Source organism: Tetrao urogallus, assembly GCF_951394365.1.
Source record: "Tetrao urogallus genome assembly, chromosome: 5".
NCBI lineage: Eukaryota > Metazoa > Chordata > Aves > Galliformes > Phasianidae > Tetrao > Tetrao urogallus.
Window position 1 is genome coordinate 4,936,817 of NC_136818.1, and position 22,738 is coordinate 4,959,554.

At 45.0% G+C, this 22,738-nt stretch overlaps 3 protein-coding genes across 3 annotated transcripts; 2 read left to right on the forward strand and 1 right to left on the reverse strand.

Annotated features, from left to right (window-relative positions):
* Positions 1–2,427: 2,427 nt before the first annotated feature.
* Positions 2,428–5,460, reverse strand: TCEANC2 (transcription elongation factor A N-terminal and central domain containing 2; the record flags this gene model as incomplete). The annotated part of the gene is made up of 4 exons (XM_079535675.1): positions 2,428–2,616; positions 4,440–4,633; positions 5,102–5,243; positions 5,359–5,460. The coding sequence occupies 4 exons, from the start codon at positions 5,458–5,460 to the stop codon at positions 2,428–2,430; spliced, it is 627 nt and encodes a 208-aa protein (XP_079391801.1).
* Positions 5,461–5,650: 190 nt separating this feature from the next.
* On the forward strand, positions 5,651–13,098 carry TMEM59 (transmembrane protein 59; the record flags this gene model as incomplete). Its single annotated transcript, XM_079536585.1, has 8 exons — positions 5,651–5,839; positions 8,261–8,366; positions 10,188–10,282; positions 10,477–10,629; positions 10,900–10,984; positions 11,286–11,370; positions 12,169–12,277; positions 12,943–13,098. 8 exons carry the CDS (start codon positions 5,651–5,653, stop codon positions 13,096–13,098), a joined length of 978 nt encoding a protein of 325 aa, XP_079392711.1.
* A 4,441-nt stretch (positions 13,099–17,539) lies between these two features.
* On the forward strand, positions 17,540–20,330 carry LDLRAD1 (low density lipoprotein receptor class A domain containing 1; the record flags this gene model as incomplete). Its single annotated transcript, XM_079536156.1, has 6 exons — positions 17,540–17,560; positions 17,967–18,018; positions 18,701–18,832; positions 18,950–19,087; positions 19,246–19,374; positions 20,185–20,330. The coding sequence occupies 6 exons, from the start codon at positions 17,540–17,542 to the stop codon at positions 20,328–20,330; spliced, it is 618 nt and encodes a 205-aa protein (XP_079392282.1).
* Between the last annotated feature and the right edge of the window lie 2,408 nt (positions 20,331–22,738).

Consider the following 22,738-nt stretch of genomic DNA (forward strand, 5'->3'; position numbering starts at 1 on the left):
TAAAAGACAAGCAAGGCTGAGGCACTGCACTCTCTTTTTCAGGAAGGAAGGGAAGGGTCTCACCTGCTCCCTTCTTCTTTCGCCCCAGCAATTTGCAGCACTGTGAGGCTTTCCTTCACTGCTGCCTCCTAAACCTGTGGGTTTGCTCTTCAGAAGTCCTTAAACCATTCCCCTGTTGTCTGTGCTTCCTGCTTGCTGCAGCCCCCAGCCCAGCTCTTGGGGAGCTCTCCCAATTCCCCCGCTCAGTGAATCTTCATCCCACGTGTCCCTGCAGCTTTAACATCACCCTGCAAGAGCTGGACCCAGAGCTCTGCGCTTGGGTCCCTTGGAAAAATTGTTGTGAAAGTATTAGCCATAAAATAGACCAAATTTATTCGAGTTTACTGGTGTGCAGTAACTCTGCACTCCTGGAGTTAATTCCCAAAAGAGAAATACTCAGCATGTACTGAGAATGAGGCCAAAAAATATCTTCTCTGCAACGTGTGCTTCAAAGAGCTGAAAGGCATCCAAAATAGATGGAACAACAACTGCTTCTCCCTCAAGTGTGTTCAGAAAAGAAAGGTGTCAGGGGCCAAGAGAGATGTAGATAAAGTCACCCAGAAGAGTTGGCCATGTACAGCCCTGTTCATGTCTATGTGACCTTGTTTTCAAATTTTACAGCACTACTACGGATAGCATCTGGTAAGCATCCACATCTCTTTCCTCTATGTGGCAGGTATTGGCATTGCAGCTATGGAAACAAAACCTACGACACTCATTGATCCTGAACTCCTTTTGTGACAGTCCGAGGTGGGTGAATTCAATTACAGCCTGAAGCTAAGTGGGAAATGGATCTGATTACTTGTAAGAAATTGAAGGTTTTCACATCTCTTGCTCCAGACTGGTCATAAAGTGTCAGGTCTTTGCTGATGCATTGTCCTCAGTCACCACTCACATCTGCCAGGTTCTGTATCCAACACACCTACCCATGCTTTGGATGTCGTAGTGTCCAAAGGAGTATTTAGCAGACCCACTTACTGACACCCAGTCCTGTTTTAAGATGAAGATCTGAATACTGCATCACTTTCACACCACGTTATTTGTTCTTAAGGGACTCCCCTGAGGTCAGCGTTGACCACGACTGATCAAAGCACACCTCCTTACGCTGCATTACCCTTCAGTTCCCATGCCTGTGAACAAGCAGGTTTCACTCATCCCAGCACTTGACTCTTTCAACCCCGCTAACTCAGAAAATGGATTGTGACCAGTGCTTTGTACATGCACAGAGAACAGAGAGCACTTTATTCTCCACCACTAGAGAAAGACTGTGCCTGTCACACAGCCTTAATAACAGCATAGAGAGAGCAAGATGACTTGTGGCACTAAAGAAACCAGAATACGAAAGGCAAGGTTTCCAGGTTTTAATAACTAGCAGCAATTCAAACAATGGTTTGTTACTTAAATCTATTTACACCATCATTCTGAAACATGCTCTTTACAGAGAAAAAAAGCCTGGATGTGGAATGTTTTCCTCACAACATAATTGTATCTTAAAAATTCATTTCAAGGTGGGGTTTATTTTTTAACGTTACACTAAGAATAAGCACCACATTTCAATCATGAGTGAGGTATGGAAGTCAGAACGAGCTGCTCATTAAGCAGAGGTATTAAATAGCACCTTTACCCCAGGGCGTTTCGGTTGTCACCCCAGGGTTTCAGAAAATGCCCACCACTGAGCCTATGGAAGGATGACTGAGCCTATGGAAGGATGGATAGAAAACAGAATCACAGAATGGCCTGGGTTGAAAAAGACCACAGTGATCGTCCAGCTTCAACCCCCCTGCTATGTGCAGGGTCACCAACCACCAGACCAGGCTGCCCAGAGTCACATCCAGCCTGGCCTTGGATGCATCCAGGGATGGGGCATCCACAACAAAATCATCAAAACTCATTTTGTATCCCACTGTGGATGCAGGGGAAATCACCTGGCTTGGCTAAACAGGGCTCAGCCACAGCAGACTTGGCTGATTTAGGATCAATGAGGGTTTGCAGTTATCCATTAGGAACCTCCTCCCATGAAGCAATCGGCCCGATTTTCCACTATTTCTCACCAGCACAGAGATGGTCCTTTATGCCATTCAGCTAATTACACCTGAAGATCCACAACAGAGATGGAGCTGAACCGAGGTATGACAAACTGACAACAGAAAGAGGTGAGTGAACGGGGGCGGCTTTAGACCAGGAAAATACACAGCAGAGCAGAAGAAACTTTTTTGTGCAGCAACCCCACGCAGATTTAAAGCACTGCTTTCATCACTAGAAGTTCCTGTCCTCAGCCAAGTGAGTCACGCTGTCAGCACTTCGGCAATCCCCTTGTGACAGAAAGGGCTCCCAGTTCCGCAGAGACGCAGGCACATGAAGTTCTCGCTCGGCACTGAGCACGACACCTCACTTTTTATGGCTCTGCACAAACGCGGGGACGGTGAGCGTGCCAGCCTTGACTTCTGCTCGGGTTTCAGGTTTGTGCTTTAATGAGAAGACAAGAGCTCGCACCATTCTGCGATACGGCGCGCTAATGAGACGTGAAGAGAGATGAAAAGCTTCTCGCTCAATATTTTCAGCCAGTGGGTGATCAATCTGAAAAACAGCAAAGTATAAAATTAGATCTTTACATTTAATAAGGAGACCAACTGATTGAAATTGGAGTTTGGTGCTTTTCGGTGTTTCTTCATTAATCAGCGTAGATTCAAGGAAATCTACTTCTCATCACAAGTGCAACAGGAAGAACAATTTAATTCTACCCTAGCAATTAAGGAGCAAGGCAGCATGGTCAGTAGCAGGGAACATATTCACACGTCCAGCTGGGCGGCAGTGCTTTGCCATCACGACAGGAAACTAATCTGCAACTCGCCTTGGGTTCCAAGTGGAACCACAATTAGAAGCTATGATGTGCTCTGTGTGTTGTGCTGTCTCTGTGAAGCTCACTTTTTGATCCTGCTGATATAAGGCACCTCGGATGCTATTTTAAACTCAATTCCAATAGCAACTATAAGACATGCCAAACACTTGGCAACTCTGCTTGGTGCTATAAAGGGAGATGCAGGCTCTGCGTGTGTAAAAGGAGGTATAATTAAGAATGCAGAAAGGGATTTACTAAATGTTAATTACGTAGTTATTGCTTCAACATGTGCCAAAACCTGTAATTTAGAAGAGCTTAGGAAAAAAAAAAACAGCCTGCCCATCAAGAAATGGTTTTAATTTCACTTCTGCTTTTTGTGACAGGGAATCTCCCATGCTGCTCATACAGGAGATTCCAGTGTGTCAACCCATACTCCTCCAAGTCCTTTGCTCACCACTTTCACTCTCTTTTTGCTACCCAAAACTAAATTACCCCTCTGCTGGAAAGCACTTGGAGCCCTATTGTATCCATTCAGCCCCATTCTCCCCTTCTAATCAGCCTGCTTTCCACTTGCTTAACCTCTGTGGCTCCCCTACCTCTAAAAATTGTCCATCCTCCAGGTACAAGCTCTACTTGTAGATGCAATGGCAGCTGCAAGCCACAAGGGTAGATTTCCTTGCCGTACTTTCAGGTAAGTCCCCTTCAGAATTAATTCTGCCTTGTCCTACCTTACCCAGTACCCCCTATTTGAGGGTGGCTTTGTAGCCTTCATGTCTCCTAGGCTCGAAATTGACCGCCAGCCTTATTGCTGTGCTTGACCCAAGAGGGAGCTCCTCACATAATCATCCCAAAGCACCCTCACACTAAATGACCTTTTTGCTCTGCCCCAGCCCAGATGGATGGGAAGTTGGAGAGGTTGTTCTCATAGCTGGCAAACACATAGCTGTGAAATTCTTGAGTGCTTATCACTTTTCTTGCTGTTTAAAGGACAACTAATGAATAAATTAAAGAGATAATTATTACAGTGTTTCATAGACCAAGCAAGCAAGTTGTTCAGCCTCACAGCAAAACTCTGTTCATTTACTTAAAGACACCAGAGGGATCTAGTAATTATTGCCATTTTACATACTGTCAAACTTGCCTCTATGTTTTTGCAATAGATTTCAATTTACAAATGTTTAATTACTTAAATATGAAATGCCCAAAGGTCCCAGTGTTGCTTTAACTGCTGACAACTAATAGTCAAAACTTTATGTTCTACTAACTTCCTCCTTCTCTTACCCAACCCAACTACAGTACATACACAGCTACTCTATTGGCTGGTGATGTAAATGAGATCACATGTACAATGTACAATTAGCGTGTTTACTTGTTTAATAACAAAAAAACCCCACAAATCTACCTTTAACACAAAGCTACTGACAAATGGCGAGATACATCACTGTAAACAGGAACTTTTGTCCCCACTCTGCTGCTAGGACCAGTTTTAGGGTAAGCCAACGAAGGCTTATCTAACCTGTGCCTATGAGCAGCTACTCTTTGAGGTGGAGATGAACACTACCTCTAGATCCAGGGCTTCACAAAGCAGCTTCCGTGCATTCTTTCTGAAAGCCTCAGTCTTGGGATCACTCTTGACTTCTATTGAAGGCCTATTTGAGTGGTGTTTGATGAAAGTTCTCCATTCCATGTAAACATCTTTGGCAAGGCTGGCCACATCATGATCGGAATGTTTGCGCATCCTGTTCACAGTGTGACCTGAAAAAAAGGCAACAAGTCACACAGTTTTGGTAAGTGGACAAAACATACATTGGTGCTCGGCAGCCAGACACATCATCAGATCACATCACATTCAGGCAGTGTCAGAGTATTGGAACAAATGTAAGCATAAAATTACTCAGAATGAAGCCTGAACTTCACACTCCTGGACTCCCGCAGGGATTTTGCTAGAGAAATTAGCAAGGAATGAAGCTAAACACTTGAAAATTATTTTCTCAAGTACGGAGACATACTGGGTCTAGTGAAAGCTTGTATAATTGGCCTACATGTGCTGCTTCTTTTTTTTTTAAACTGGAAACCCTTTAGAGGAGGACGCAGAGCTCCTGCCCTGCACGCGGACCTGCTAAGCAGACAGATTCCTTTGGGAGCGCAGCCAGCGCGCCGCTCCCCGCCCGGCAGCACCGTTGGCCACCAGGTGGCGCTGTGCGGCTTCTGCGACCGCGGTACCTATTTTTGTGGACAGTAACACTTCCTTGGAAGGGATTTTCTTCTTCAGTTCCCCCAAAGCTTCCATCAGGTTTTCTTTAGGCTGCCCGGGGAGCTCGAGCATCGCCTTCCAGCGCTTTATGTCTTCCACCACGACCACCCTCTGGAAAAAAGCCAATGGGAAATACTCTTATGAACGAGGCTTCCCCGCAGCTAACGGGGCCGCTACCGACGCGCCGTAGGCTACGTGAACCGGCGCGCACAGCACGGGGACTCGCCTTCAGGGACTCGAGTGTGGCCTGCCGGTAGGCGCGGGGCTCCGACCGGACCCGGCGGGGGCTCTGCGGTGAGCGGGCCCGGCGCACCACGAACCGCTCCATCCTCCCGCCGGAAGCCGCCACCCCGCCCCGCCCTGCGCGCTGCGTAGTTCCCGCCGCCGGATACGGCCGGTAGGGCCCGTCAGGCGGCGCGGACTACAGCTCCCGGCAGGCACCGCGCGGAGGAGAGCTGCGATCTCGAGGGATCATCTCGCGAGAGGCTACCGGCGGCCGGTCCCGTCAGAGGAGGAAGATGGCGGCGCGGCGGGCCGGCCTGCTCTGCCTGCCTGCGGCCCTGCTGCTGCTGTGGGCGGGAGGCCGCGCTCGGGCTGCAGGAGCCGTGCCCGCCAGCTCCTCCGAGGCCTTTGACTCCGTGTTGGGCAACACGGCTTCCTGCCACCGCGCCTGCCAGCTGACCTACTCCCTGCACACCTACCCCAAGGTACGGCTGAGCCCCGCCTCGCGGCTCGGCCCCGAGCCCCTCTCCTTCCTCCCGGCCCGCCTGACGTTGTCACCTCCTGAAGCACGGAGCGCGGTGCTTCGTACAGAGACGTGCTTCTTCTTTGAACTGGCTGTTAGGCTGTGGCAAATACAGCTTTCAAAGAGTATTTACGTTTTAGTGGTGGCAGTTCCGTGGGGTTGGGGGTTGCTTCTCCTTTCCTTCTATTCCTGAAGAGGCAGCTGTTATTTGCGTTGGGACTCTCCGTGTTTTGGGGACTAACGCTGTGCTGTGTCCATAGCCAAGGGGCCTGGGCCAAGACGCGACATGGTGCTCGAACTGTGGGGGATGAAGCATCAAAGATGGCAAGCGAGTGGCCTAACAGAGCTGCCAGTGATGTTTAGATTCACTTGCATAGAAAATGTCCATCTCAGGATAGTCAAATAATATCTAACAGGGATATAATTACATATTCAGGAGTTTGCTATTGGTTCAAAGGTTTGCACAGCTCAGAATTTAAATGTAACGTTTGCTGCCCAGAAGGGTTGTGGATGCCCCATCTCTGGAGGTGTTCAAGGGGAGGATGGATGAGGCCCTAGGCAGCCTGGTCTGGTATTAAATGGGGAGGCTGGTGGCCCTGCCTGTGGCAGCAGGGTTGGAGCTTCATGATCCTTGAGGTTCCTTCCAGCCTGGGCCATTCTGTGTGATCCTGTTTTTTTTTTTTTTTCTTTCACTGGGAATGTTTTTCATTGCTAACTGCAGCTGTATAGCAGCTTGAACTCTGAATGATGGGAGTTCTCTTGTTCCTGAGATTGCCAGGGCAGCAGGCAAATGGAAGGAAGTGGTGCTAATATGAGGTAGCAGGGCTTTGTCTGCTTTCATATGAAATTAAAATTGGTGCTTGCGGTGCAGCACCTGATTCTGGTATCTCTACAGGGAAGTAATGGGGAGCTGTGTGGAGCACAGTAAAATTAGATCTGGATGTGTGATGTGTTTTGGTGCCTATGTGTGATGATAGTGAGGAGAAAGACCTGAACCTGGGAAATTTAGGCTAAACGTTCTCCTAAAATAGGAGAAAGTCCATACTGTGCTGGCACTTCAGGTAAAGCTGATGCTTCTGTGATTTTTAATCTGCCTGTGAACTCATTTTGTGTTGCTGGGAATGTTGAATAATACAACCACCTGTTTTGTCACAGTTTGTTTGATTTCTCACAAAACCACCAGGTGAATGGAAGGAAATTGTTTTAGTTGGAGAGTAAGTTGATTTTTACTAAGGCTTCTGTGGAAGGATGCCACAGAAATCCATTTGCTACAGCCAGTTCTGTGTGATATTAACGGACAGCACATATTTTCTGTAACAGCATAACTGTTTTAGCCATTCTGTCTGTGTTAAGTGTTAAGTTTTATCTGTGTTTTCAGCTTAGCTGCTTTTAAAGCATGTGAACTTGTGCTCTCAAACAATGACAGTGCACTTACAGTAGATTGTACAGTAAGGTGTGGTGTGTTTGTTTTTGGTGCAGTTAATTTAGAGTCTGTTTTCCCCCTGTGAAGAAAGTGGCTGCCATCACATTGGTGGCTGTGTAGGTACCAGGCTTGGTGGATCTGATTGACTTAAAGGAGGCTGGCTGTAACTCTGCAACATGGAGACCAGCATATGTGGAAAGTGCACCTCCACCCCTCTGTGCTGTGGTCAGAAGAAATACTGGGTTATGGGTGTATAGTGTACCATCTGTGTTGTAGCAGCACTGAGAAAGCACCATTCTGCAGTGCTATAAAAATGTGGTTTTGTGGAACTAGTTGGGCAGGTAAACGATTGGCAGTGGTATTGCTAAAGAAATTAATCAGAAGTTAATCATTTATTTTGGCGATTCTGATGGAGTTCTAATTAGAGACTGGTGAGTACGTTGTAACACAGTGTAAAAAACAAACGGCAAAAAAACACAACAAAGTCTGTTTTGATCTTCACCCACTGGGTTCTGTTGAAGTTCTGAAGTGGATGACGGTGTAGTCGTTCTGTGGTTAATGTCAGTTAAATCTTTTGCAATGTTACCTCTTATTTTTAAGGCCTGTGCTTTTTCAGAAGTGCAGCGTGGCTTTGCTGTGACTTGTAGGAACAGAATTGCAGAACGGAATTTGCTGTTCCAGGTCTGGCTTACCCCAGGACTGAGAGCTCTGTCTGAGATGGATCAGGCTGCATCACAGTGTTACAGAACTGTGGCTGTGTTTTATTCCAGATGATCCAGACTGTCGTGTTTCTCTGACTTCTAAGTCTGGTGGAGGGAAGGATTGCGGTGCTCTGCTGGGTGCCTTTTTGTAGCACTTCTGAAAAAAAAGTTGTGGGGTTTTGGTTTCTTTTTTTTTTTTTTTGGTCTATTTATTCTTGAATGGAGAAATGAATGTAAGTCTTCTCTTGTGCCTCCCCAGGAAGAGGAACTGTATGCATGCCAGCGAGGCTGCAGACTGTTTTCCATTTGTCAGTTTGTGGATGATGGCATCGATCTGAATCGAACCAAACTGGAATGTGATTCTGGTAAGAATTCAGAACTCCTTTAACATCCCTTAATGTGGAGATGCATGCAGGGAACGGCAGCAGCATCTGAAGGATGTTGTTAAAATGGTGGGATTATTTCAATTGCTTCCATGCAACTTCAGGCTCATTTATAGAAGTGAATTGTTCAGATGAAGAGCAACTATCACAATGAACGTCTGCCCTGTAACTTGTGGTCTAAGCTAAACTCTCAACACAGCAATAATTACGTTTTGTTTGAAATAGGGATCTAAATACTTACCACTAATTGTCTCAGATCTGTGTTAGAGGGATAATCTCATAGTGAAGGTGAAATATATAAATGCTGTAGCCAATTAACACAGTTTCTGCAGTTGTACAGAACTTCTATGTAATAATGCTGAGGTGGCTGCTTAACAGTTTTGTTCAGAGATGAAGTGGGATGTAACCAGCCAAAGCAGGAAAATCAGCAGAGTAGCTCCCTTCTGTTTCTGAAATACAATGAGGACAACATCAGCTCTCAGAGGAGGCTTTTGTCTTCTCAGTAATTCATAAAAACAAGAGGGCTAGTGGTTAGCTTGGGGAGCTGCTGGAAGATACACAAGGAGAAAGCCTGAAATGCAAAGATGTTACAGCGATACAAAGCCGTATTAAATGCTCTAGAAATGGGCTAGTGCTCTAGTCTGTCATACAGTGTGTACTGCTGTGATACAGCATGTCAGTCTAGTTGTCAAACCATACAAGAAAGCGTGCCATAAAAAGGGTGATGTAGCAGCAGGCACACGTAGAGGTAATTGAACAGTTGCTTACTTTCTGATTTAACTCCTTTCTGAGGCTGTTGTCTTTTGCTGGCTTATGTTCTGTAATCTGTTGCACTGGTTGGTTCCCTGACTAGTTACTCAGGCAGGATGTACCTTGGCTGACTTGCTGAATTCTGTCTCCTGATGTCTCTGCATGTCTCCTAACACTAGCTTGGTGGCACTTTTGCTGTAGAATTGCTGTTCAGGTGCTGTGAGCCAAATACTCCAATGTTTAGCTGCTGATGCTGTGTGAATTGCCAGCTTTCCAGCCTCTCTGAAGGTGCATTTATTCCTGTAGGAAAACTGGGAGAGCTGCTGCACTCCGTGTTGCTGCTTAAGTGGAGGCTTTAGGTGGAGTAGAGCTGTAACATCATCCATCTCAGCTCTAGTATTTTGGGAAAGAGCTATGCCCATGTATTGTCCACCTGAGTTCTCCATGTATAAACATGAATAGTTTAGATTTCTTGGTCTTCAAGGTTTCTAGTGAACAATTAATAGAAGATACATGTAAATAAAGAGTTGGCTTCATTTAATTCTTGTTCAAAATTATCAGTGCTTTCAACACAGTTACTTACTGTGCTAGCAGGAAAATGTTCCTTAGGTCTTCCTAAGGAATACCATGATTTCTACTGTTACCTCTGAGAGGTTCACTACATCTGTGGCCTCTATTTGTTTAGTATTCCAGCTTTGTTCTCTAGGATAAAGTAGTAAAAATGTTTTACATGATCTGTAGAGGAAAAAATGCAGTGGCTGCAGGAGAATCAGTGAAAACTTGCAACCTTGAGTTTGCCCAGTCTAACATTTCTGATCGGTTGCTCTGACAGCATTCAGATTTAAAATATGTGATTTGTGTGAGCTCCAATTCCTTAACCTCCGTTAGACCTGGCACCAAATGCTAACCTTGGAATGATATTTGTGTCTTTCCCTACAAATGGGATTGTCAATCTTTTAACTGCTGCTTTGTTTCTGATCCAACTTATGTTGAAAACGTTTTCTTAACTAAAATGCAGAATTTATCTTCTCATTTTGGGAACTTTTCTTGCAGCCTGTACTGAGGCGTACTCCCAGTCTGATGAACAATATGCTTGCCATCTTGGATGCCAGAACCAATTGCCATTTGCTGAGTTAAGACAAGAGCAAGTAAGTACATGACATGTTTTTCAAATACCACCTACTTGTTTTCTGTTCAGCACGTCTTCTCTTTTTTAAAATTCTTCAAATGAAATCTTTTTAAGAACTGAAATATAGACATGGGGAAATGAGTGAGCAAGAACATAAGTTCTACCCTCTCCATATGAAAACAAACTGAAAGCCAGTTAATGTTGTATTTGCAGTTAATGTCCCTGATGCCAAGAATTCATCTCCTCTTTCCTCTGACGCTGGTGAGATCCTTCTGGAGTGATGTGATGGATTCAGCTCAGAGCTTCATAACATCCTCATGGACGTTCTACCTTCAAGCAGATGATGGCAAAATTGTCATATTCCAGGTGCCTGCCTTTTTGTTGAGATGTCCTGGGTGCTGAATACTTATCTGTGCTCCTTCCAGTCTCAGAAAATGGTCGTGGGTCGCTGTCAGAAGTGTTGAGTTTTTGGTAGCATTTTGCTGCATTTAGTGCCATTACAGGGGTAATAAATGAATAAAATTATGTGAATGGAGCATGTCTTATGATCAGCTTCCATATTAATTCTGAAAATGCGGACGATCAAGATTAGTGGAAGCTTGCTAACAGGATCTCTTAATGTTTGTTTTGTTTTAGTCGAGGCCAGAAGTGCAGTATGTTCCACAGCTTGATCAGGAGACTGAAGGTACAAGAGGATCCTTGTCCCTGAGTAAAACAGCTTGTAAGTTTTTCTTTCTGGTTTGGAGGAGCATGCAAGGAAAAAAACAAACAAACAAAAAAACCAACAGAGCCAAAGTTGCAGGTGATATATGAAAGCAAGTTTTTAGAAAGCTGAAGTGTAATTGGTTGCAATGGGTATTAGCAAGGTGTGTGGTAGTAGCAAGCTCTCCTGGAAATAGAAGCATGCAAGCTAGGGCCACTGTGAAAGATTCTTTTCATGCTTTCTGTGGACAAACTGGATAAAGTTTGGGTTTTCTACCTTTACTGCTTTTCTGACAGCTATTTCTGCTGTTCAATTTCAGCAGACCCACAGCCAGCAAGCTCACAGACGTACCGAGGACTATTTGAAGAGCAAGGCAACGAGAGCTTTTTCAAGTGTCTTTCCATGTATGTATGTCAGTATCTGGAACAGGGCACAGTGGTGTTTCCTACGTGTGTGGTGGCCCTGTGGGAGGGAATCAGTGTTACGAGTCCTTTAGGTTCAGATAGAAAAGCAGCCAAGTTTCTGTATCTGACCATTTGCTATTGCTGCGTTCCCTGCTTGCCCTGTGTTATCTATGGGCTGTCCTGCCAACTTTCATTCTCTTTCCCATTTTAGTTAACTGTGATACTGATAATTTCCTACGGTTATTTTTTTATGTGGAACATGATGTTTATACTCGTTTTTTGAGTATATTCAGCAAACTGTTCCATCAGTTCTGTGTTTTGCCTGTTCTGTAGCTCTAGATATGTTTCAGGACAAAACACTTGTATTTTTAAATGCAAAAGACAATGTTGTGTCTCGTGTCTAGCCTGGAAATGCCCAGTATATATTGAAGTTTTGCTGCATATCAGCATCTTGCCTCTTTCTTCTTTCAGTCACTGATGACTGTTTCCTTAAAAGCTTAGATGTGGTGGATCAGTGAACTGCACCTTACGTGCATAACAAAAATCTGTTCTTACCGTCTTAAGTGGGAGGAAGTTCAGGGCCCCAAACCAGGATCCAGTAGTCTTTTAGTATCTTTCAAGTTAGATACTAAGTGTTAGATGCTATGTTATATACACAGGTGTCAGAATTAGGCTGTGCAGCTGGGGGAGAGACTAGTGAACAAGCATGAAATACAGTCAAAATTGGGCACAACCTTTTCTAGACCCGTTATTTTGTATTCTGGTATATGAAATCTAGTAACATCCGTTTCATTTCAGAAATTCCAGTTGGATTTTAACCACTACACTTGTCCTGTCGGTGCTGGTGCTCCTCTGGATTTGTTGTGCAACTGTAGCTACAGCTGTAGAGCAGTATGTTCCATCTGAGGTAACTCTATTATGTTACAGCTTTCTACAGAATCATAAGCATCATGGGGGGTCAATTAGAGTTTTTTATTTTGCAGATGTGGTTAGCAAACAAATTGTTGTTTGAATGATTTTCTAGCTGAACGTCTGTCCGTCCCTGTGGCTGATAGATGCTCTGAGCCTTGCTCAGTAAGCACAGATGCTGTCTTCTGGCTTATAGCCCTGCCTTCTTAGCAACCTCTGGGTTACTCTTCACAAATGGAGGTTGCTTCTGGTTTCCCTGAGAATTGGATGGGGCAGGTGGCAACTGGTAGGGATTTAATTCAGGAGCATCAGTGGTGAGAAGAGAAGTGACAGCGTGTTGTTGGTGACTGCAGAAAGTCTGTATGAAGGGGAACCAACTGAACTAGCATTCCTACAGCCCAAAGAGAGCAAGGCTTGCAGTGTTTGCAAGCTAAAGAGTTTGGTACACAAGCACTGCATGTACTGTTTTTTTCCTCTGGCAGATGAAATGCATTTATTTGGACTTAAATCTAGTCTCAGCCATGAATTTCAGATGCTGCAGAAAGTGTGAGTTAGCTTGCGTTGAAGAGCTGCAGCCATGAAAGAGGGTAGTTGTGTAACAAAATGCAATTGATTCATATATGAAGAGTCTTTATCTTAAAGTAGTTCATTTAAATATTTCAGAAACTGAGCATCTATGGAGATCTGGAATACATGAATGAACAAAAACTGAACAGATATCCATCCTCTGCACTTGTTGTGGTTAGATGCAAGACTGAGGAACATGAAGAAGCAGGACCTCTTCCTACAAAAGTTAATCTGGCTCAATCAGCAATTTAAATAAGCCTCCATTGGATTGAATAGACTAATTCTAACTGTGCTAGCAACTCCTGATTGTTTGTGGTGGTTCTTCAGATAAGAAGCTTAGCAGCAAGTCTTTAAATGCAGATAAAATTACAGAATCAACAGATGTCATGGTTTTTTTTCCCCTCTAGTAGTGAAGATTCAGACACCTTGAATTTGTTTCCAGACATAATCACCTTCCACTGGTGTTTGCTCTGTGTCTTTTTGCTTACAGAAGCTGTAAGCACGCTTTCCATATTTCTGCCATGACACTTTCAAACTTATTTGTGTATTCTAGGATATACTGTGTACATTCAAGAGTTAGCTCTGTAAAGATATAAGAAATTTTAAGTAGGCAGGAGATGCCTTTTTAGTGTTGCACTTTCTGTTGTAGTTAAGAGAAAATATTATAAAATTATCTGCTGTTCTTTTTTTGGGGGGTGGGGGGTACTTGTGAATGTTCCTGCACAAACAACCCTTTCTCCAAGAACAGAAATCTATTTTTTCTACCGTGTGGCAATATCCAGGATGGAAAGCATTTGTGAAGTACTGTAGGCTAGAACTCAGTTTGTGGAAGGTGGAAGATGTGTTAAAAACATGTGGGCATATGCTTTCACAGACAGAACATTACATGGCTAATTAAATGTCAGACTGTAGCCTTTACATCTCAAATTGCTTGTAAAGTTAGAGCCTGTGTTTTCCGAAGGAATTCTACTTTCTGTTCTTGATCAACTATTCTAGTCTTGTAACTTCATTTACAGAAACAAGGTGATTCCTGAGAAATGAGAACAGATGAATAAAAACGACTGTATAGGAATTACTGACTGTACAGCCTTTTGCTGTGGTTCGTTATTGCTTTACTCCATCTGAAAGGCTGATTTCCTCCCGTTGGCAATGTGAGCTGATTTTGCTGTGTGTGATTCACTAATACAACACCTAACAGTGTCCTTCACGTTTCTAATGTATTTTGTTACCATTCTTTTCTTTGAGGATTTGACTATAGCAGATATATGATTTATTTTAAGGTCTCTTTGTAAGCATTTGAAAACTGACTAGAATGCATGATGCCCATCTCATCAGCATGGTTTGTTGGTTGTACCAACTCTGGTGAAAGTGTAAAAACAAGCAAACAAACAGCTGTCTTCAAGTTTTGAGTTCTGGTGAAAATCTGAGATTCCGGGGAGTGCAGTCCATTGTTCCCTTTCTGTTAGATCTAGTTCAGTAGCCATGGCTGATGTGGCTGCTGGTTGTGTGAGCTGCAGGTAATGATCCGTGCAGGAACGTGGTGGCTGCCTATACAGTGCTGCTGGAAGTTGTGTCCTGGGTGCACTGAAGCAAATTTTCTGTCAGTGAATTATAAGAGTACGCAGAGGTTTGTTTTAAACAGGCACATATGGGTGTAGTAACTGTAATTTGAAGTCTTAACTTAGTAGTACCTCTGCATGTTAAATTCTTCAGTGAGCAACATTGCAGCCCTGAAAACTGAGTGTGGGCAGCCATGGACGTGTACCTTTCTTTGTGTGTTGGTGGCATTACGATAAGGCCTCAAACCCTCCTGTTCTGAAAACCATGTGTGTGTTCAGAATGCTGTTCCACTGCGTAACAGCAGTGGGAAATCCCTGCTGTAGTGACTGGGCTGAGACACACAGCCTCAGAATGCAGCCCTGTGTCACTACTGAGTGCCAGCGTTCTGCTGCCGGTGGGATCAGGTGTGATGTGTGCAAATGGCTGTTTAACAACCTGTAAGCATGGGCTTGGTGATTGTAGCCCGTGTTCTCAGCAATACTTTGTTCTGGAAAGCCTTTAGCAATCCCTTTAGTTCTTGTAATTGAGTAAGTGACATATAGATGTGTTTGAGTCTGTTAAAATATTTGAACTTACTGTTGCATGTAGTTGCAGAGGGAGTGTTATGGCTTCACTAATCCATGGCTATTTATGTGTTTTAAATATGTACATTACAGCCTCTGTTACCTTGATGATTTCTTCTCATGATCATGAAACTTTCCCTCCTGTTCCAAAATGTCTGACTTTATTGCTTACATTCCTAGGTTTGAATTAAACAAATTCTGCTTTCATTTGGCATTGTGTCTGCCTACAGGTCCACAACAAAGGGAGAAAACTCAACAAATAGATCAAATAAAAGTTCTGTGTGTTTTGTCTTTTGTTGGCTGTTTAATGGCATTTCAGTAGTGTGCACAGTGTCACCCATGATTCAGTAATGTGCTGTTAGGTACAGGAAGCTGTGCCTGTACAGTCTGACATTTAGCATTGCTGCTTGCCAAGTGCACCAGGTCTAAAGAAATTGTTAAGAGGATTTGTAAGCTCGTGTCAAAGCATATTCCTTTAGTATTATTGGATACTACCATTAGGTTGCAGTAATGGAGCTGTTTCTCAAGATTTTGAATCTAAATGGAGTATTTAAGCTGTTTTAGTGTTGGACTTTGCAAAACAGCTTGTCCTATTTTTATTTTTTTTTGTTTAAGTTCCTAACGTCTTCGTTCTTAGAGGCTGCAATTTGGGTTTGATCTCTGCCCAAGACCACTATTTAAATGAAGGGCCTTAAATGATTGAAATTGCAGGAGGAAAGCATTTTCTGTTCTCTTTAGGCATACGTTCCATTGAACTTGCTTCAGCTCTTAAATTCAGTCATCTTGACATGAGCAAAGGCATCTATCTCAACATGTGCAATTAATTGCTGCAAGAAACAGCTACGGTACGTTTTGGGGAGGGGGTTAGGTTTTGTGGTTTAGGTGATGGAATCAGCAATAGTCTTACATCATGCATGGTATGTTCATCTTTGTTCCCCTGTCAGCCTCCCTGATCTTTGGCAAAGATCTTCAACTTCAGAAAGTCTTGCTTGTGTTCGTTAGCGTGTTCTCGTTAAATTCTTGAACTCATGGTCGGATGTGGTGTAACTGCTCTAAACCCAACTACCTGCTTGGTTACAGCTGAGCTTGATAACCTTCGTGTAGGAAATAGGTCATGGTGGGTGTCTGGTCTCACAGGCATTTCCCTCTGAAAGCTGGTTTACTCCATGTCTTCAACATTTTCATTACAGATTGTTTTGTGGGGTGTGCATGGGAAGCCTGGTTGGTCTGGTTGTTACGTGTGACTCCAACCAAGCTCATTATCACCTAAAAAGCTATTTTAAGGCTTAAAATATTCATTCTATAGTGATGATTGGGAATTTGAACTTTCTCCGTAGAGAGAAGCAGATCTGGAATTTGATAGCACTTTTAACCTTTTATCTAGTATTGTTCCATGGTGTGGGTGCCTAGAGTTGCAGGCCTGGTGTACTCAGAATCCCCTCTGAACAGGAGAGCTTCCTGGCACGGAGTTTAGCAGTGATACTTTCCTGTGAGAAACTGGGACAAGTGAGCGTTGCCACGTTGGAGGAAGAGGTCCACAAGGTTGTGTTTGATTTTGGAAGTTCTCTGAGTGGGTGTGTATGGGGTTGGCAGGTGTTGTCAGGAAACATGTAATAACTCAGTCAGGAATAATTTGTGTGTTTGGGGATGCAGAAGGAAGTAGCAACAATTGTTGCTGTGTCAGGCATCATTTGTTGTTTTGAATCAGTTAATTTAGTGAGACTGTCTTGGTGCCAGCTTTTAGGTAATAACAGCTGCCAATTTCTCCCAAGTCATGGTAAAGTAGTTCTTTGAGTGCTTGGGCTGAGGATGGGGGAGGCATGTTGCTTCCAGGGTGGCAATAATTCAGAGTGCTTGAGTCTCCAATGCAGGAGCGAATTCTTCTGTCAGCAAGTGGGACATGAACCGATGCTATTTTGTCCTTAAAACTGCAAAGTTAATGGTTCACAGAATCACAGAATCACAGAACTGTAGGGGTTGGAAGGGACCTCCTGAGATCATCGAGTCCAACCCCCAAAGCCTATGGGTATATCCTGTCCTGCTCTTGCAGCAGCCTGGGGTTATGTTACTACAACACTAGTGGGTTATAGCCCTGGTTTGGGAAGGAGCTGGGGAAAGGTGTTTTGGGTGAGGGTGATCCGACTCCATTTCCTCAGGCTTTCAGTTCATTCTCTTCAGTACCTGGCTGGCATTAAGGTGAGTGCAAGCTGTGTCAGCTGGGTGGTGGGCATTCATCTTCCACATGGCAGGACAGCAGTGGGGTTGTCAGCATGGGAAGTTCCCGTTTGCCTCATACCCTGTCATGAAGCCAAGGTGAAGCTGGGAGGAGGGAGAAGCAAAAGAAGCCCTGCTTCCAACCAGAGAAGGGGCTCAGCCTGCCAGCCCTGTCCTCCTGTCCACATGCCTGGGCAGCACAGTGCTTCTTGCTTCCCTCCCTCTGTTGCTTTTTGTGTCCTGGTAACGTTGCTTATGTTAGAGACCGTATATGTTGGTAACATGGCTGCATTTTAGGGTGCAGAAAGCTTTCTGTGATCCTCTGAGCTGCTCTGAAGGCTGTAGCTCCAGGAGGAATGAACAAAACTCACCCCCAGGTACGGGCCTCTTCATGAACATCTTGTGTTCTCTAAAATTCACGTGTTCTTGATAATGTTGTTTGTCTGATCTCTCTATCAGTGGCTTCTAAGTTTTCCAGTCCTGTCTACTTCACCTAATTTGATATGAAAGGGTATTGGTACAGCTTTACTGGCATCAAGTGCTGGACTTGCCTCAGTGTTTGTTGTGCTAATGGGTTACTGAAATCTGAAAAGCAATCTGATTGCTCTGTGAACCAAATGCAGGCTGTGTTTCCACTAAGCCAACTTTTGTTTGTATGTAAAATATGTATATCAGTACTTATCCTTGTCCATTCCTGGATGAAATGGTACCAGAACCAGAAAAGCAACCATGGTGTGCTCACGTGCTACGTCTGGAAATGGTGTTTTATTCTTTCACTTCTAGAGAAATGGTGATGTAACTACTTTTGATTCAGCCAAGTCCTCTGAAGAACAAGGTAACAAAATGCCGAGCTTAACATTTTTGTTATTGAATTCTAAATCAGTGGAGCCTATCTCTGTAATGTAAAATGCAGGAAGTATTTATGGTGTGTTGAGATTGTTGTGTTTTTTCTTTTCCCCAGCCCTCTGTAGTTAAACATCTTGACTATAAAATTAATAGACTTAAGATGCTTTTTGCTGGCCTGGAGGTGGCAGACTTATGTATAGCATCATGATATGTATTCTTACCTTTTACGAAAGAGGCTCATTATGGAATTTCTACAGGCTTTCTATATGTTTTAATAGCTAGGCTTCAGCAAATTTTATTTAAGAAGAAAGTGAGATCACATGCAGTTGATAATAAGTCTGCAGATTGGCTTGCAACAGCATTTCCTCACTACCATTAATTTATACTCGTGCCTATTTGCAGCCATTCTGCCTACTGGTCAAAGGTATTGTCCTGTGAACTGCAGCATGTCTGTGTCTACCACTTGCCTTTTAAGCTGCAGTGTTCTGCCTTTGATTCTTACTTGTGTTTGATGTGGGGGATGGTTACTGCTTCTTTGAATCCCTTTGCAGTTGAGCAAATGGTGTGTCTTACACTCGTACAACACATAGCAATTAAGTACATGAGGTACAGCTAAGAAATCCTGGCTTTTAGATCAAAGCTTGTTGCCTCCCACCTTTGCCTCCCAACAGGCTGCTGCCGGCCATGCTGTGCCCACCTGTGCTGCCCACCGAGACGGGCCTGCGTTGTGCTGCTGCTCGTGGCTGCCATAGCAGCCATCGTGGGCCTGGCAATCGCACTGGGACTGCAGCTACGTGCACCGGGTTGGTCCCCAAGAGTCATTATTAGCACAGTGAAGGAGGCCTGTTGCTATGGGGGTTGTTCCCCATACCAGTGAACATGGCAGTGTCAGAAGATAGTATTTCTTGCTTTCCTTTCAGTGAACCGCCCCTGTGTAGCCACCCATAACTGGACAGGCTTCTTGTGCAATGACAGAGTGACCTGCATCCCAGCCAGCCAGGTCTGTGATGGAACTGCCGACTGTAGAAATGGAGAGGATGAGCAGGAGAAACTCTGTGGTGAGCTGTTCTGTTATGATCCTCCCATACTGGTCTTCCTATTGATCTCCAAAGATCTGCCTCACCTACGGGGCCATTCGTGAAGCGCTTTGGTGCTGCCTGTCCCTGTTCCGACAGGTACATCTGTACCTGCAGGAGCTCAGCCTCTGCCCTTGCAGGTGACCTGCCCCGCAGCCTGCCGGCATACCTGGTTTTCCACTGCGGTAACCCTGAGCACTGGGTCTATGCTGACCAGAGGTGTAATGGGATGAACGACTGTGGAGACTGCTCCGATGAGATGGGGAGCTGTAAGTCTGCCTTTGGGCTGTGCTTAGTGAAAGATCTGCTGATAGCTTGAAGAGGTTTTCTGGGGTTGGTGCTCACTGGTGCTCCTGGAAAAGTCTGGAGGCTGGTGTTCTCTGAAACACAAAATAGAGACAAAACGCGTGGGCTTCTTCACATCTGTGGCCAAAGGCTGGAGGCAGTTGAGAGGGGAGAGACTCCATGCTTCAAAAGGCTTTTCCAGTCTAAATGGCACTATGATTCTGTGGCTGTGATGCTTAAGGCACATGGTGTAGTGGTGGGACTTATCAGGTTGACATGACTTGGTAATCTTTAAGGCCTTTTTCAACCTAGATGATTTTTTGATTATTTGTTCCCAGCCCCAAAAGTCATTCCATCTTTGTGACTTGCTGAGCACCAAGCAATTTCATCTCAATGTGGATCTGTAGGCAGCACCAATTATTCAAAACTGATCTTTGGTCAGGAGATAAGTTTGTCTGTAAGACCGAGGGGGACTGAGTGTGCACCTCTGTGATTTAAATCCAGCTCCGCTCAAACTCGAGTAGCAGGTTTGTTCCTAAATCACCCCTGAGATTTTGAACCTCAGACAGCACCTTTCTCTAGGGTGGCTTGCTAAACAAACAAATCGCAGCTGGTCATTGCTCCCAGGATGCCATCTCTGCCACAGAGGTCATCGCAGTGTCTTTCTGGTCGATTCATAGACTCAGGGTCATCCCTGGTGGCTCCTCAGTAGCAGCTGTGGAGTTAAATGGTGTAAGGGAGAAGGTGCCTGTGAGTGCAGCAGCATTTTTCTTCCTGGTTTCTTGTCCCCGCAGTGGCTGCCTGCCCTCCCTGCGGCCCAGCGTGGTGGAGCTGCAGCCCTGTTCACTACAAGTACTGCTCCTGTGTGCCCAGGGCACTGTGTCGGGATGGTGTGCAGCACTGCGTGAGCTGGTCGGATGAGTACCTCTGCAGGCCGTGAGGTCTGGGCACCAAGAAGTGTTTGACATGGCGAGGTGCTTCCTGCACTGTCACTTCCTGCTGTGCCACCACCCTGGAAATTCTGGCACAGGCAGGCCCAGGTGAGCAGCTCCAAAAGGCCTGCAGCAGAGATGGGTGCTGTGCTGCTGGCATCCCGGTGCTGCAGGCCGGGCATCAGCTGTGGGACACCTCCGTGGGTTCTCCTGAGCACCTCCTGGGACTCTGAGGGTGCAGAGTGGCAGCTTGGTGCTTAATGAGCAGCTGTTGGACTGAGATGTGTTGTAGAGCAGTTAGAAAGTAAAAAAGGAGGGAAACGAAGTCTGTTGCATCCTTGGAGCTGCGAGCAGAGGAAAACCAAGAGCTGCTGCCAGGCCATGGGATGACATGGGATCTGCTCAGTTTGCTCCTCTGCCAGTGCTGCAGGACCAGCCAGCTGCCTTCACAGCACCCACGACACGTAGGTACAGATGTGTCATTGAAATGTAAGAAAGCTGTGGTCTTTCTCTCTTCTTTTGAAAACCTTGCCTGTATCTGAAACATCAATCCCAGATCTAGTGTTCCAGGCCCCAAAAAACCACTGGGCACTATTCTTCCTGCATGCCAGCTCATAGATCTTCAAAAATAAATCCCGGTTCACTCATTTCTTCTCTGTCCTGTGATCTGTAACTCGGCATCTCTCCATGACTTGTATAAATAGTGAATGTTTGTTCTAATTTGTAGCTGGGATACAGCCATAGCTCTGAAAGATCCTTTAAAAATAGCTGCACTGTGTTCTGACTCATGCTTTTACCTAGAATGAAACGGCAGAACTCAGCACAATGGTACTGTGGAGATGTTTAGAGCCATGTTTAATAACCTGTCCGTTTCCATGCCACGTAGGACGGCTGGCTTGCTTTCTCTGTGTTGGTACAACATCACTGCAGTTTGCTCAGTGCTGCAGCTCAAAGAGTGGTTGGAAGTATCTTAGGTAAATGTTTCTCACATTCAGGCTACCATCCTGTCAAAAAAAAAAAAGAGAGCTGCACATTTTTGCTAGAAAAATCACTGGCATCTAACATTGCAACAAGGCTGATTTGGGGTTGGTAAATCCTGGCTTCTTGTAGTCACTGTGGTTGGGAGGAGGATGCTGGTCAGGCTGGCCCACGTGGCGCTGCTGGATTTCCCAGTGCATGTTTGTCAGTTGGTGCAGCAGCTCCCCTCTTTGGTGGTGGATCTGTGCCTTAGAGCTCTAAAGTGAGATGTTGAGGACAGCAGTAAGCGTGCTTGAGTCATTCTTGGATAAAATGTGCACAAGGGTGTGTTGAAAAGGGGAAGTCTGCCAGTCAGCACGCAGAGCTAAGGAAAGGGCTAATTTTATCAGGGATGGAGAACACAAGCACAGTGCTTTAAAACACCTCTTTTGAAAAGTGAGGCTATACTGTATTGTTTTATTGTTCCTGTGACCTGACAGGCTCTCCATGCCAAGTCACAACGTGCCTATTTGGTGTGTCAGAGCCCTAGCTCCCAGCTGCTTGACTGAGGTGAGGCGGTGCACACAGTTCTGAGAGGTGGGCATCTCTTCATGGTGACAGTAGCAGATGGTAATTGTGGAAGGTCTAGCAAAGCAAAAATAATCCGTGCTGGCTGATGCACCAAACTGCAGCTGCAGGAGCAGCGCTGGGCCTGAGCATCACAGCCTGTCAAGCTGTTCTGCTAAGTCACTGTTTGTGCTGTTATTTGCCTCAGATGAGGGCTGATGTCTTCAGTGGACGCTATAAATAGTTTTGAGTTTCTGGGAAAAAATGTAGGGCCTGAATATAAGTATGCTTGTTTGTTTGCAGTCCTTTTTTGAAGAAACTTCAGCACTAATGGAGCAAAGTGAGAAAGGCTCTTCTCTCATCTCTCTGCACTCTAGAGGCAAAGTTCCCTTTCTCTGCATCTTTACCATTTCCAATGATGTGCTGCTTTTGTCACTTACTCTGATAAAGGCTGTGTAAGAGATCCTCTAACTAAGCACCAGTAGAGGAAACCTGTTTAAGTTCTCAGCCTTAAAGAACACAAGGAAGCTCTCAGGCTCAGTTCACAGCCACTGTGTATTTTACTCAGTTTTGATTTGATTCCTGTGTGTTTCTGTGACAAACCTGTAGCGTTACAGCTCTACAGCTCTACTCCTGCCTTTGTGCACACTAATGCAAAATGATTCTGAGGATTAAAAGGAGGGATACAGGGGACTTCTGTTTGGATTTCTGCAGTAACTACATAACCAAGGGGGGTTACTGTCTCTGCTTTGTTCCCTCCCCTGCGGCCTGTGCTTATCCTGTTTGCTTCCTCCCTTTGTCAGAGCTGTCAAGCACAGCTTCATGCTTACAGGCTGAGCTTTCTGTACTACCAGCACTATTAAAGGCCCGCTGCACTTAACATGCATAGTGC